The following is a 16019-nucleotide window of genomic DNA, read 5'->3' on the forward strand; positions in this document are numbered from 1 at the left end:
CTTTTTTTTTTTTTACAGTATTGTACTCTAATATTGAAGACTGTACTGTATTGTTAATTATGGGGCATTGTAGTGTGTGTATTTGTTGTGAACTGTTGAAACTGCTCTGAGAAAAAAGTCAGTAAAAAAAAACAAAAACATAGGTATCCTCGTGTAACATGCTAATTGCAGTTCATAGTGGTGGATGGCATTCTTTGATTGCATCCTGACTGTGTGAGTTAGGCTTGAGTACATATGGCAAAGTGTACTGTGTGACAGATGATCCCATCTGGATCCCAGTTAGCGACAAGAATGGGAGTGTCAGGTGTCTCATCAACACATTTCAACAGGAAAGCTCAAGGGGTCGAACAGCAGATCGCGCACACACCCCGTCCAGCAGCTAATTAACACAAAGTGTGACTTTACATTTTTAAACAAACATGTCAGAACCCAAAATTAGCATACACGCATGATCTAATAAATTAGTTAAATCAACTGCCTTCAGAATCACCAACATTTTTAGCACACAGGAAAACCAGTAGAAAGCATTTCACTGAGTGTTTTACAGTCATGTAACATATGACAGCATTTTATGTTTAATTTTGTCATTTTATGGCTGATATATTGTTTTGTACAGGAATACGTTCCTGGTAAGTCCACACAGGTTAATCCATTCACATTTATGATAATCATTCAGCCTTTCACTCCAGTAGCACGTCACTCAAACCTTTATCCAAGCTTTTATAGCACTGCACATCAACCAGACTTGTGCAATTACAGGAAGAGAGACCACGCAGTCTACGAGAAAATGCAAAAGTTGCATCTCTGGGCTGAATGAGCTGAGCTGAGTTTTTGTGTTTGCTTTGAGGTGACACACTTCCTATCAGAAGTGACACATTCTCAGCATGTGAATGAGATGAAGGCTACAAAGTACTTTAAATGCTGCAGGCTGATTGCGGCACTCTGTTGACATACAGTAACATTATTCTGGAGGAAAGGCTTTACAGCATGTTTCACTGACATTTTCTGTTCTCCATTACCTTGATGGCATTTATCCTGTAAGAGGAGGTGTGCATCTATCAATTTTCGTTCAGTCAGAAATCTATGACTCATGATGCAATAATTACAAACAATTTGATTTTAGCCTCCAAGGTTTAGCTCACGTGGAATAATTAAAATATTAGAGAGGTGATATTTGGCTTGATAAATGACCACACAATTCACATATTTAACAGAAAAAATACTGGCTGGCAGCACACAGTATAACAGGATTAAGAGCACGTTTACCTTAATACAGTACTATGATTGTTGGACTGACGAATGTGGCACCTTTTTGATTATTCTTGCCCTGAAGTCAATGAGAAATCCTCAAGGAAGACATTGGCTTTATTTTATGTGAGCCAGCGCATTGATCTTGGCGGACAGTGGGGTTACAATAACCCCCTCTGACTGTACACATACTTTATTGTCTCTGCTCACAGCATTTGTTCACTTGAAGTTTTGGGAAAAACCCAACAAAAGTTCCTCACTGGAGCCGAAGAGCAGTGTCTACATTAAACGCACAGCACAGAGAATTCAACTGTCGCCACGCAAGCACTCAAAGTGTGTTAAAAACAAGCTCACATCAGCTCACTGTACTGCCCCAAAATTCAATGCAATTGTGCTTTCACGTTAGAATGAACATCGTGACTGTCGCCAAGTCCAACATTCAGAGTGCATTAGACTTGAAAAAAGATATATATTCTATATACACACACATATATACTTCACTTACCTTCTGCAAGCAGGCGCACCGCATGCACAAAGGAGGGGTCCAGGCTGTTTTTCTCGGACACCAGCTCAGGTAGGTACTTATCTGGATGCATCTTTATCACAGCGGACCTCTTCACCGGCAGTGCAGGTGAGACGGCAGGAGTGCTGAACGTCACAATGCAACTATAACCCTTGCCGCTCCTGCTTCTTGGTAGCTGTAGTCTACCGGTCTTAATGAGGAACACCAGCAAAACCCCCTCCAAAAATTGGTCTTCCAGTGTCTCCCGAGATGCTTGACTGGGGTAGGGGTGGGGGTGCTGATTTGTGATTCAAAGGTGTGAGCCCATCTCTGCTACCGCTGCCTGCTGCCTCTCCTCGGCACCCCGCCAGACTCAGTGGGTCTGCAGACCGCGCTGCTCCCCGCCCCTCAGCAACATTATTGGCCATATTCTGGGACTGGCGCTGCTGAAACACCAAGAAAGGTCCCCACTGAGCGTAAAGGAAATGCTCAGTGTTCTTTAAGGGAATTGCTTTAAAAAGGATGGGGTTGCATTTGGTTGCTGTTGACAACGGTCTCTGAAGCTGGAAACTTTAATAATATTGGATATAGTACTCCGCGGAGAACAAATAAAGCATGCTAGTAAAGTTTTGTTGCGCTAACAGACTGTACCATATAAATGTCGCTTAATTAAATGGGGTTTTTTTATGCAGCTCGTGAGTTTCAAAGTAACTACAAAGTCAGTACAAAGTAGCCCGCAGGCATTCACCTATGAGGGACAACACAACTATTCATGGTGCTAAACACTGGCTGCTGTCTGATTTGTTTGTACATATTGAATTTGTCTTAGATAACCAAAAACTAGCTTACAGCATACTGTTCTTCAGACTCCACATCACATGATCAACTTCATTAACTCTATTCCACATGCTAAAGCAGGGGTGTCAAACATAAGGCTTAGGGACCCAAATCAGTCTGGCAAAGACTCTAATCCTGTCCCACTGGACAGCTTTGGAAACTGTCGACAAAGGCATAGACACATGGCTATTGATGCTATTTTTGTGTTTTGTACTGTCTACCACAGAAATTTCACGGAGGGGAGGGGGGTTTGATTTATTGTGTATCCATTCCACAGTATCCATTGTGCACATGGATTAATTTTTTTCTGTTTACATCTTTAAGTCATACTGACAGATTTCCCAGCAGCATTTCTTTACCATGTAGAAAAACCAAGATGTACTTTTGAAACTGAACATTATTTTTCTTATATCAAAATGTCTCAAGGTTTAAATGTGCAATTAAACTTGCACATTTAAACCTTGATACCTGGTAAATGATACAAAATAAGTTTTACATTGATGCTGTGAAGGAAGTCTGGCTGTATTGTCACAGAGTGAAAACATATATTTCAAGGTATGCATGCTAAATAATCCATTCATTAGTTTTTCCATGTTACTTAATGAACTTATGTCAGCAAAAACAACAACAACAACAAAACCCCCCAGAGATGCATAATTTGCAATGCTGGTCAGATCTTTTCCTTACATCCTTTGAGGTGGATCCCCTCTTATGGCTGAAGAAGGTCAACTCTAGTAGAGCTTTAGCTGCTTGCATAGTTAGTGGCAGACTTGGCTTAAAGAAGCTTTAATATAAATAGATATTTAATAATAAAGTGAATTCTTCACTTACTCATCAAGAGCCAGCGTTAGTGGTGTCTGCACTGTAAGCATGAATGTTTATGTCTCTTCAAATGGCTCTCTTGTCCCCAAGCCATGATATTGACTTGAATCCAAAAGTCATCTTCGGCACAGCATGCAGGCTGCTTTACTAACTCACAAATTAGATTTGAGCAGATGAGGCTGGTGAACGACCAATTCTGGCTCCACTTGACCTTTAGAGTTGTTTCTCCCCGCACTGATCAGAATCATAAAGGCTCCTCGCGGCTGCAAACAGCAATGCTTTGTGAATATGAGTCAATTATGTTCATAGTATTTAGGATTCTTCTCAGTTTTGGTAGAATTTAATATTTTCTGAGAAACCAGAACATTTGTCTCGGAAATCTAGTGCTGTTGTTTTGGGGTGCTCTGTGGTACATTAATGGCTGGAAATACCCATAAAACTGAGCCAATGGTTTCTTTCATTTAAATTGTGTATTGGCATTGAAGATTACAGAGTATGACTTTTTTTATGGCTTTTTAAGGTGATTTAAAAGACTGTTTTAGAGGCCAGAATACCCAAGCGGGTTTGTCTGACAGAACTATTTCATTAATCTGCTTATTTCTGCAATGCCAAACAAGCCTTAAAGGAGTTAGTATTGATTAAAACTTCACACTTACATCCTCTTTCCATTTATTTTTCATTAAGTTCTCTCTATGAAATCAGACACAGCTTTATTTTTCTTTTTGAAAGCCTAAAACAAGCAGCTATGCCCACGTTGGCCAGTACTGTCTTTGCATTTCATGCTCGCTGGACCTTCACTGATTTAATTCCATTCAATAAAATGATTTATGACAGCGTTAATGCAAATCATGCTGCTGTTGCTGTGACTATTAATGGTAATGAGGGTTATGACGGTTAATGTGTTTGAGTCTTGTAAGTCTATAGTATGTTTGTAGATATAAACTAATGCACGCACATCGGAATAGACACACACCACACACACCAACAGATGAAAACAATAGCAAAAAAAAAAAACATAGACAGCTTATTAAAACTATAGTTTTTAATACATTTCTAAATATTTTTATAGAAAAATGTCTGCTTTCATCATCTCAACGAGATGGAAAATAATCCAAAATTAAGACAACACAAGACTGAAACTAGTGGAGAGGCAAAAGCAAATCAATTTCCAAAAACTCCAATCTTAACATTCCAAATTTTACTGCATAAAAAAACTGTTATATTTCTTCTCACTTCAACTTTTTATTTTTAAAAATAATCAAAGAGATGGTTTTCTCTATGAACACTTCCCAGCTGCTCTCCAGGCTGTAGTGAAACAGTGAAAAGTGTGAAGCGAATCAGAAATGTAGATCATTTGCTACAAAGTAAAAGTTGCACCTTTTTCTACCAACCGGTGGTTATATCATGCCCAATATGGCAAACAATTATTGAGCAATGTGCACGTGACTTTACATGAGAAACCTCAACATGACCCAAAGTCTTTTTTGCAAACAACAGCTATCACCATCTGGTGGGCTACGGATAGATTGCAGGTTCAAGACACTTCTCCAGTGGGTTCATATTTATGACCCTTAAATCATGTCCATGTTTTATACTGTTTATGATGTCACGGTGGCAACATCCATCTTTTATTTACAGTCTATCAACAGAACTACTAGGGTCAGAACTTAAAATTAGAAAGTTTAGCTTTCTGTGTGTGAGTAAAATTTAAACTTCTTTTAACTTCTTTAAGAAAATACTTTTATCAAAGTATAACTGACACTACAATTTTAATATCAACGTTTCCTCTTGGTTTGGTCATAACTAGTATGTATGTTTCTTTATATGCGGTCTATGCATTTGATGGACTCTTGCAGCCCTCTACTGGTCAAAGTGCAACGTTATACATTTTACTGACGGACTGGTAACACTATCGTTAAAAATTTACATTATGGCAACGCTTTAATGTAAGGCATTTAACACCAGAACACCTCTGGGTAACATCAAATTAGTTTAGAAGAAGTTGTTTATCTCCTTTTGTTCGCTTTAATCTGTTTTCACATTTTCACGGAGCTATATTTTCCTTTTATAAAAGTTTGTATTTTAAAGTTTGTTGCTGATTCTCTGTAAAAATGAGTAATATAAGAGTAACTTTATTCTAATTTTTCTGCTTTCTTTTCAGCAGTTGTGTCGTTTGCAGATCCTTTTCTGGGTACTTACATTTTAAAAAATGTTTTAAGGAACTTTAAAGCATGCACCCTACATAATATATACGTTTAAGAATTCAATAGCCTATGATATAACCTGCAGCTGGTGAAAACTAGCCCATGTGTCCACGTTATATAGTCCAACTGCTTGACCATTTGTTAAACTCTGTCCTCTTTTTGCCCTTTTTTAGCTCCGCCTTTATCGAGCCAAGAACACGACTCCAAAAATTCAGACGTTTTCACAATAAAACTACATTACAATACCCAAGTACTTCAAAATTCAAATTCAAATTCAAATTTTATTTGTCACGTACACAGTCATACACAGTACGTTATGCAGTGAAATGCTTAGACAACTGCTCGTGACCTAAAGAAAAAAAAAGGAAAAGGCTATGAATAAGATAGGAAATAAATATGAAAAATTTAAAAGGGTAAATTTAACTAGGAAGGAATAAAATATAAATTAAGGTTAAAAATGAAATAACTGTACAATACAAATTAGAATGAAGGGTAAATTTAACTGGGAAAGAATAAGATAAAATATATAAATTAAAGTTGAAAATAAAATAACTGTACAACAAAATACACAATACACAGTATAGAACTATATAAGAATGTATGAAGAAATATAAATAAATAAATATATACACAATAACAGCAGCTGTACAAGTATTAACTGGAAATGAAGAATATAGTGACCAGTGTTGTGCAATCCACATTATGTCTTGTGCAGTGCAAATATGCTTAAAGTGATTTAAGTGATGAAGTGAAAACAATGTCCAGAATCAGCGAAAAGGAGCATAGCTGTCCGTATATGGCGTTATTTTTGTGCCACTTTACGTGCGCTCAGAATAGTGGCACAAAAATAACGCCATACAAGATGAGCCTTTAACATTGTGCTTCTTAGTTTGCTTAGTGGCGTGAGGATTTAATTTTGAAAACTTGTAGGAAGTCTTTCCTCGGTTGTGGCCATAGTGTCAAACTTGACGTCAGTGTGCAGCACGCGCTGGTTAAACCGCGAACGGTAGTCTCTTGAAGTCACGTGTCTATGGCGAAGTGTTTATCCTTCCGGAAATTCTGAGGCTCGGAAAAGGTAGGACAAAATGCAATGTCTCAATATTGTGGTTGGTCCGAATGAAATGAATAACTATCAATATCACGTCAGCGACTGTGAGTAGATTACAATACATTAAACACAGTTCAAGTGCATCCAGGTAATAGGAGAAAAATGTTTATGTGCACATAAAAATTGAACCATAATAAATTATGAGAAGATCAATTATTATAGTTTAGTACTTGATTGTAGCTCGTAATTCAAAGCTGCTAAAGCCATAATACATTTAAGATAACTTATTATTAACAGCTGTTCTAATTGAATTGGTCTTCTAATAGCCAGGCAATAGCCAAAAACTGGCAACACGGGCTACAATGACCACATCTCAAAGTTCAGTCTTGATGATATGATCTTTGATAGAAGTTGTATCAGTTGTTCCAAGGTGCAAATTCATGTGGTGCAAATACATTACCAGTGGAGTGCAGAGCAAATAATTAGTTTAGCAGTTTCCGTTTATTAAACGAAAAACATTTCTTTGTATGTAAAAGTTTGAGAAGTGTGTCTGGATCAAGGCAAAAAGAAGATACCAATGATCACTTGGTGCTTTTCCTAATGTTCAAAGAAAAAGTGAATTATTCTCTGGGCTGAAACCTGTTAATAAACTACTTTGTCTATTCCATGCAGGAAAGCAAAGATGTCAGCAGTCTTGGTTGTGCATGGTGGGGCATGGGCCATACCGGATGAACTGGCCAAGGCCTCTGTTGATGGAGTAAAAACTGCAGCACGCGAAGGATTTTCAGTGCTGAAACGAGGAGGAAGTGCAGTGGATGCTGTTGAAGTGGCTGTGAGGGCTTTGGAAGATAACACTGTGTTTGACGCAGGTACAGACAGTTTTTATTAGATTGGGACACATTTATGCCAAGTAGTTCCATTTGAAAATATGCAAGTTATTAAATGGGGGCTTCATCTTTGTATACGGCATTTGTAGCACCCTCACCTTTACTCAAATAAATAAGTAAAGCCTAAAACCCCAGTTCCTTTTACATGTCCATAGAGCAGCCAAATGAGAATGCCCATTTTCCTTTATTGTTTAAGCTGGCTTCAACTGCAGAACAATGTCTCCATCTACTGGTCATGATGAGAATATCCACCAGGACTCCTTTAAGAATATGAGAGATGATCTCTGGCTAAACCTTAATATCTGTCTATTAACATCGTCTGTTGCTTTCTTTACCCTGACAAGTTGTCAAACATATAAAGTGCCGTCTTTTACTACACAGCCCAGAGTCAGTTGCACACTGAATCAATTAAAAAAAAAAATCTATGAGTAAAAATATGGAGTTGGAAGTCAACATAATGATACGGGTATGATAGAAAGTATGAATATCCCAAGAACTTTTACAATCATTTGTGCCATTGAAAGTCAGACAAACTAGACATCAGTCAGTAGTATGGTGCTGCAGTGTCTGTATTGCTTTGCCATTACCCTGCATATTTGTAAGGGTGGAGCTGGCATAATTTAAGTGAACACATGGAAACATAGTTTTTATCTCATCTCTAACTTGTTTTTCTCTGTAGGGCACGGAGCAGTACTAAATAAAGATGGAGAAGTGGAGCTGGATGCCATTATCATGGATGGAAGGACACTTGCCACTGGTGCGGTGTCCTCAGTAAAGAACATTGCCAACCCTGTTTCACTGGCACGGGCAGTGATGGAGAAGGTCTAAATTTCTTAGTTTCTATCTTTTTAAAAATATATTTGATTACTGGTGTACTAATCTGATTAAAGATTTTGATTTTTTTTATCAATACTATAATGTGTTAGATCCCAGCTACTTGTGAACAGGTGGTGTGGTACAGTTCTCCATTTGCTTTAAAAGGAATTGCCAGAAACTTGGCCAGGAGAAACGGCCAGCTCTAACTGCCTACCTTTTTTTTTTTTTCTAATAACGCACTTAAGTAACCCTATTCATCAATTATACTTGTTAATAGCATCTCTTCCCATAAGGATCTGTGCACTTGGCAAATTGCTACATTTTTTTCCAGGAAAATAGGTAACAAGGATCTGTTTTCTTTTATGTGCTAGAACACCTTGTTAGAAACATCAAAATATGTAATCATTAAACATCCACAATTTAATTTTTAACTGCAAGTTGAATATTTACTTTGGACGGGGGTAAAGCATGCAGCTTCGCACAAATCACTTTATAAATCACTTAGACTAGTCATTAGAGCTCAGGCTGTGTATCTATTACTGACTTTGTGAGAAAAAGAAGAGAGGATTGTTGCCTGGCCACAACAGAAGTCCTTCCCCAGCCATGAATGATGTAGATCAGATGAAAAAGTAGTGACTTTGTCCAAATTCCCCTAAGACCCCTGAAGTCTTTAATTCACCACAGCAAAGAGAGCAGTGAATTATTATAAATCCAATTTTCAGAATGTAGTTGTTTGGCTTGGTTAATCTTTTGATACTCCTCATTTTATAATCCACCTGTGAGTGCCTTAGGTATAATCCTTTCTTCAACATGATCTGTCTGCTCCAGAGGAATAACCTTCTGTCATTACTGAAACATCACTTTTCTTACTCTTACAAACTCTACTCCCCCCCACACCACCACACACACTCCTGCTGAGATCACTCTCGTTTGCACACGCCTCTTGTTGTGCCGTACTTGCTGCATATTTTTAACCGTTACTGCATGTTCACCCTCTGACTTCCAGTTCATAACGTTGTTGAGCTTCTCTCATTTACAATCATCACTGAATGATTACTTTACCCCATGTTATTACATCTGTAACTGTAATACTGCATTTACAAAAATACCATTAGCACAATCATACGTGCTTCATCTGAACTCTGCACTTTATCCCTTTAAGTCCCTTATTTTGGCATTCTTAAGTGTATGAGGCATTGGGGATCCTGAACCTTTTGACAAATTTTATACATAACTGTGTCCATCTGTTCAATAATCATGAAAAAGAAATATATGAAAATGTAGAATACAGAAAAGACAATCGGTGAGGTTGAAACAAAGATGGTGGTTGTCTTACCCCGTCCCCAAAGAACCAATCAACTGCAGGAAGAAGAAACATTTTAGCCAGGCATGTTGCACTGATCCATGCTGTAGAGGTTTCAAAGCTCTTTTTAAACTTCATCTTTACTTTAGTCACCAAACTTTTGAAGGCAGGATTTGCTCATAGAAGTACTTTGGCTAAACGGAATTATTTTAACTTAGTATCACTACTTTAGTGCAGAATACCCTTTGTATTATATGTATATAGAATATATATTCTTTTAAAACTCAGGGACAGGAATTAATTCAATGAAGATGTTAAGACTGATGAGCCGATGAACTTTGAATAGCAATCTGATTCAAACTAACTGAAGCTTTTATCATTCAAACTATTGTCAGAGCAGACTGTCTTCATAGTACCAACAATGTCAGCTTTGATCTGAAGGCAGGTTTCTATGCCTGTTGGTTTCTTGTATCATTCTGAACCACCTCTCTGAATTTAGAGGTTGTTCAGTATAGAGAGCAGTCCCTGAGGGAGCAATCAGTTATATCACCTTGTCCATGAGATGTCTGAAGGCTTCAGACTGCAACAGTTATTTAAGACACTCTGAAGTCTTTCCAGTGATTGGGCACATTGAGACGGCTTGTCAGTCAAACGGAGATATCCAGGTCACTGATTTTAACAACACTCTGCTCTTAACTACAATGGGCTTTAGACTCCAAAATTTGACTTTCATTTCTTCAACAATTTTACTTGATATAAAATCTAATTAAATTTAAACTGGTAAAAACAGCAAAGAGTGATGGGGTCAGGAGAGAAAAGACAGCTCTGTCAGTCCTGTTTTAATGGGTGTGGTTAAAGCAGTTCTAGACTACACTTCCAAATCCTTTGTTTAAAGAGATTAACTTTTCAAGATTTTCCTAATAACAGGGTGATTTCTCTTAAGCAGAAGCCACATTTTTCTTTGATCATGACTAAAAAACAGGAAGTAATCATTATGCAAACTTTATAAAAAATAAGAATTAGAAGAACTGAGTTCTATAATTCATATTTAAAAATGTAAGTGAGTACTTCAGACAGTGTGCTACATTTAGGTAACCACAGTGACACAATTTCAATAATAGCTTATGCAACACTAATTCTGTTGTTAGACAAAGTGGTTAGCCATGAACTCATTTACCACTTGTCCTTTAACCATATTGATAATTTATCCCTTATTTTACATAATGCTTTAGTTTAGACATTGCTGGTGTAACTTTGCTTTACATAGTATCCTGGGTTTGTTTGTGGTAGCATTAGTTACATCTATTACATCCATGGAAATGTTTCTAAAGCAAATACTACTAACCATCAGGTCATTTGAATGTTCTTCTGTTCACAGGTAAATTTCTAGTAAATTGTGTTTGCTTATGTTGTTTACCATGTTTAGGTTCAGGTCCTATATCTAAAACAGGTGTGTGGGAGGGGCCGCCTCAGTACTTCCTGTTTATATAGGGTCATGATGTCATTGAGCGCGTCACTGGGTGAAACCAAATTAAGGGTTTTTCATTTTGCATAGTATTGTTTATTTTCTTTAAAGTAACCTTTTGATTTGTATTGTATGCAGTGTTTAACTTTTCAAACCACTTAACTGTGTAAAATGAAAAATGAGTTTCTCAATCGGATTCATAATCTTATTCCTGTTTTTTTGTTTGGAATAGTATTGTTTGGTCTATATTGCAATGGTAGAGACTAATGAGGTTCAGGTGTGTTTAAATTCCTGTTTAAAGCAAGTGAGAGTTTTACCTACCAGAGTTTTAAAATGGTATAACGGAGATGCCAGAAATAAAGTACACTTAAAAGAAACTTGACCGGTATGCTGATGCTATCTACTTATCACCTTCCTTGCCACTTGGTCTGCACTACCTCATAAGACTCAAGAAATATAAAAGTACAAAAGTAACTCTTTCATATAACCTAAAGAAATCATGGCAATGTGTTTTTAATGACACAGTAAATGAAAAGCAAATAAATATTTGCATCTTACAGTAAATCTCATAAAAACATTTAGTTTAGGACATTACAGGATTAAATAATTTATATTGACCACATTCTAGTACCATTTTGACATTTCTTCAGTAAAGCAAATGCAGTGTTTTCACTGCTGGTATACATATGAATATATAGATGTATGGTAGAGGCACAGGTGATTTCTCCAAAGAGTGGAGAGGCAATCCCTCAGGCTCAGGACAGAGTAATAGAAAGCCTATTATATAGTTCTGGAAATAACACTTTTGTCCCTGAATTGTCCATTCTGAAAACAAATTATGAAGTCCCCCAAAGTAATTTTCTAAGTTCTTTTCAGGTCTTGCAAAGAAAACACAGTCTTATTGGTAAACTTGGTTATTGAGGGTGTCTTACTATAATTCAAGCTGGCATCTGGATAACTTTCTGGGCAGAGGGAGATATTCCTTGTGTGCATGGCCAGTATCCTGCCTGTTGCTTTTATGATTATAACTTTAAGGTCATTTTTAGGGCATTTCTGTGGAATCGCAGTTTGATACATGAAGCTGCTTTTGTCTCTAGTGGTACCTTATAGCAATGTTATGTTTGCTACATTATGTTCAGTGCTGTGAGATTTATTTAATGTTTCAACTTTGTCTTACCTATTTTCTTCCTCAGACATCCCATGTAATGTTGACAAGCCAAGGTGCAAACTTGTTTGCAGAAAGCATTGGTATAAGCACAGTCCCCACTGAAACACTGGTGACTGAGTATGAGAGGAGAGAATGGGAGAAGCACAAGAATTACATGACTGGAGTAATAGAAGATTTCAACACTCAATGGTATGCATCTGCGGGATCAATTTCAATTCAGTTGTATTGGATTTATATAGCGCCAAATCACAACTGCAGTTGCCTCTAGGTGCTTTATATTGTAAGGTAGAGAAAACCCAAATAATCAAAAAACCAAGCAAGCATTTGGTGACAGTGGGAAGTAAAAACTCCCTTTTAAAAGGAAGAAACCTCCTGGAGAACCAGACATGAGAGGCAACCATCTGCTGCGACAGCCGGTGGGTGAGGGGAGAGAGACAGAACAGAAGACATATTGTAGAAAAGAGCATTTAATCATCGGTTATTATTAGTTATTAATAATTGAATGCAGAATGGCACATAAAGACACAGAGAGTAAACAAGGTGAATGAAGAAGAAACACCAATAGGAAACCCCCAGCAGCCTAGACCTAGGTTTATGAATTTCCAAAAACTAAAAATGATATTGATATTTATTAGGCAAATAAAGGTCACATTTTGAAATTTGGGCCAGTTTTGGCATCAACCTTACATTGATCAGTTGTCTAAGCACTGTGTGTTTTAATGAATCAAATGAGCTTCCTCCTTGTGATGCTATGTCTGAAAACATTTCAGATCTAATTTGCATTTTCTTTTGCAGCTGATTTTTTTGAATAATGTAACATTTCTTCATCCCAGGGCTCATGATACCGTTGGGGCGGTAGCTCTCGACTCTGCTGGTAATGTCGCATGTGCAACATCAACGGGAGGGATTAGGAATAAAATGGTTGGAAGAGTAGGAGACTCCCCAGTCATTGGTATGACTTCTAAAACTGCTGTTTTAACACTGACAGTAAAATGATAAAGTCAAACCAAAGACCTTACATTGTCCAAACATTTCATTTAATCATACTCTTCACTTTACTACAGGTTACTTTAGCATATTCACTGCAATCTGCAAAAAGGTGTTTTAATGTTTGCTTCTGTTGTTCACGTTGTCTCATGTAAATAAGGCTGTGGAGGATATGCAGACAACTTGAGTGGTGCAGTATCCTGTACCGGCCATGGAGAATCTATTCTTAAAGTCACACTGGCCAGACTCATTCTTTCAAAAATTGAACAAGGTAAAGTATCACAAACGCAAACACTTTGTTTATGGGAATTTATCAGTTCTTCATGTTTTAGTCCATTATCCTGAACAGTGCAACTCATGCAACTCATGTGAGTAATTCCAGTTTTGCAATATTGCCTCTCACAGTTATTTAGTAAATTGTGTTTCTGAGCAGATTAAGAAGATCTTAGAAGCAATTATTAAAGGAGAATGTGCTGTGAAATAACACAAGCTGAAGTTAATTTTCCATTTTTCATTAGCCGCCTGTGTTCCTATTTCTTCTCCACTTTACAGGTAAATCAGTAACAGAGGCTTCGCAGATGTCTCTGCAGCACATGGGAGACCGTGTCAAAGGAGCCGGAGGTGCAATTGTTGTTTCTCCTTCAGGCCACTGGGCTGCCACATTTACCACTGAGCGAATGGCTTGGGCTGCTGTGGAACAGGATGTACTGTGGTATGGATTAGACCCGCATGAGAGATTAAAAGAGCAGTTGCCCCAATAAAAGCAATAAAAAAATAACACTTATTTCTTCTTATTAATCACTGTGCAATGTGAGACTGCGTTATAATTTTTCTTATATAATTAAATTTTATAATTTTTAACTCACTTTTTCTAACTTTTATTAAACACATTTGCTTCAATATAAATAAAATGCATTTATTTTATTTTAAAGGTTGAATATTAAAATAAGCATTATATACATATACTGTGAAAATGTGGTAAAAAAAAATTTTTTAGAGATTGAAGTTTAGTAAGTGTTAAACATAGAAATGCATGACTCAGTGCATTCATTTGTTTTTTTTTTTTTTTGATAAGAAAATCTTTGCTCTTTAATCTTTGAATCCTGGATCACATTTCCAAGTAAAGGATGTCTGACTTCTTAAACGTTTTTCCTAAATTTTGTAATGAAAAATTACTTCAAAGTTACACTGTTTGAAAAACTATATTGAAGTAATGTTAGATCCTATTGTGGTAGGTAGAGTTGCACTGAGTGATGACTAATGGATGAATGCAATAAAGGATATATATAGTATGTGCAAATGTGTTATTTCTTTTAATGTTGAGCTCTTGAATCTTAAATAACTGAAACACATCCATCCTTTTATTTAATTAATTTAATTAAGCATCCCTATTAAAGCAGACTGTATCATTCATGAGCATCTCGTTCATCATTTAAACAACATTGTTGACCTTACTTAATATTTTGAAACAACTGGACTGCAAGACTCTTACATTTTTGTATTCTTTTTTAATCTTCATATCTCGGTTATTGTGCTGGTCTGGGGTGTAAATTATATGACATCAGTTTCAAACCCAACACTATAGAAAAGAGATATTTGGATAACACACAAGATGGGTTCAAGAGATTACACCAGCAAATTGTTTTCTGAAATCTCAGTTAGTAAAACTTCACGATAAGGTTGACTCAAAAATGTCATTCATTATGTTCAAAGAAATAAATGCAACATTAACTGCCAATCTGAAGAAGTTATTTACTACAAGATTCAAATCTGCTGAGCAAAGGAGAAAGCTTCATTTATTTTCTCTAACCAAAGGATCATCAAGATGTTTTTGGCAAATAAGACACAAGCCTTTGCACTCTCTTTGGTCAGCAGTGGTTTTCACCTTGGAACTGCATCGATGTCATTTTTGCAAAGTATCTTTCTTGTCATTTACTCATGAAGACATGTTCGCTGAATTCCCATAGTCTTAGATATGACTCTGTAACCCTTTTCGCACTGATAGATATCAGTGACATTTGTCTCTCAGCTGCTCTTGTGTTTCTTTAGACCGTGGCATGATATGCTGTTTTTTTTTTGTTTTTTTTTGTTTGTTTTATCTTTTAGTCTACTTTACTTTGTCAGGCAGGTTCTAGTAAAGTGATTTCTTAATACCCGGGTCTGGCAGAAATCAACCCCAGGTGTGTCTAGAAAACATTGAACGCAGCTTTCCAAAAAATGTGGTTCACGTTTAATTCATGATTTCCAAAGAGGTGCAATTACTTTTTCACATAGGGTCAAGTAGGTTTGGATAGCTTTTTTCCCCTTAATATATGAAATTGCCATTTAAAAATTCTTCTTGTGTTTACTTACGTTCTTTGTCTAACATTTAAATATATTTGATGATCTGAAACATGGAAGTATGAGAGATATGCAAACGACTTAAGAAATAACAATCCTTGATGATCATGATTTTATATATTTTAACTCAAATGAACTCAAACATCATGAATGGTATGAGCCCTCGAAGAGTTAAACTTAAACTTTAAGGAGCTTTTGCTTGCCTTTTTCTTATATAAAAATGTTTCTATTACAGGACATGCACTCAGAAAAGAATGGCAAATCTACTTTACTAAGTAACCGACTGTTTTCAATACCAGGCTGTGTTAAATATGTAACTTTGCCAGTTTTATAAAGCGAAGTTTTCTTCGAGCCTGTCCAGCTTCTCGTGTTCTCTAAGTGCGATGGTCGAC

The 16019-nt window shown here is 36.7% G+C and overlaps 2 protein-coding genes across 3 annotated transcripts in view; one reads left to right on the forward strand and one right to left on the reverse strand.

Moving 5' to 3' along the window:
• khdrbs2 (KH domain containing, RNA binding, signal transduction associated 2) overlaps positions 1–2186 on the reverse strand; it is a 78681-nt gene extending 76495 nt beyond the window's left edge. The window contains exon 1 of the mRNA XM_012920390.2: positions 1754–2186. Within this exon, the coding sequence (XP_012775844.2) occupies positions 1754–1844 (91 nt within the window). The 5' untranslated portion in view covers positions 1845–2186. The remainder of the gene's footprint in view (positions 1–1753) is intronic.
• A 4385-nt stretch (positions 2187–6571) lies between these two features.
• On the forward strand, positions 6572–14740 carry si:dkey-103j14.5 (isoaspartyl peptidase/L-asparaginase). Of its 2 annotated transcripts, none has more exons than XM_004555971.3 (7): positions 6572–6688; positions 7334–7530; positions 8228–8370; positions 12326–12489; positions 13134–13252; positions 13448–13558; positions 13840–14738. In XM_004555971.3, the coding sequence occupies exons 2-7, from the start codon at positions 7344–7346 to the stop codon at positions 14046–14048; spliced, it is 933 nt and encodes a 310-aa protein (XP_004556028.1). In that variant the 5' UTR covers positions 6572–6688; positions 7334–7343; the 3' UTR covers positions 14049–14738. The 2 variants fall into 2 exon arrangements, with proteins under 2 accessions (XP_004556028.1, XP_004556029.1); XM_004555972.3 differs by lacking the exon at positions 6572–6688 and adding an exon at positions 6693–6765 and having other exon boundaries at positions 13840–14740.
• Positions 14741–16019: the final 1279 nt, after the last annotated feature.

The sequence above is a fragment of the Maylandia zebra genome, linkage group LG13 (assembly GCF_041146795.1).
Source record: "Maylandia zebra isolate NMK-2024a linkage group LG13, Mzebra_GT3a, whole genome shotgun sequence".
Taxonomy (NCBI): domain Eukaryota; kingdom Metazoa; phylum Chordata; class Actinopteri; order Cichliformes; family Cichlidae; genus Maylandia; species Maylandia zebra.

Excerpts from the sequence above, each read along its gene's own strand:
- si:dkey-103j14.5 (XM_004555971.3), top strand. The coding sequence starts at position 7,344 with ATGTCAGCAGTCTTGGTTGTGCATGGTGGGGCATGGGCCATACCGGAT. Across the intron at positions 7,531-8,227 it reads TAACACTGTGTTTGACGCAG|GGCACGGAGCAGTACTAAAT; the intron begins GTACAGACAGTT and ends TTTTCTCTGTAG. Across the intron at positions 12,490-13,133 it reads GAAGATTTCAACACTCAATG|GGCTCATGATACCGTTGGGG; the intron begins GTATGCATCTGC and ends TCTTCATCCCAG.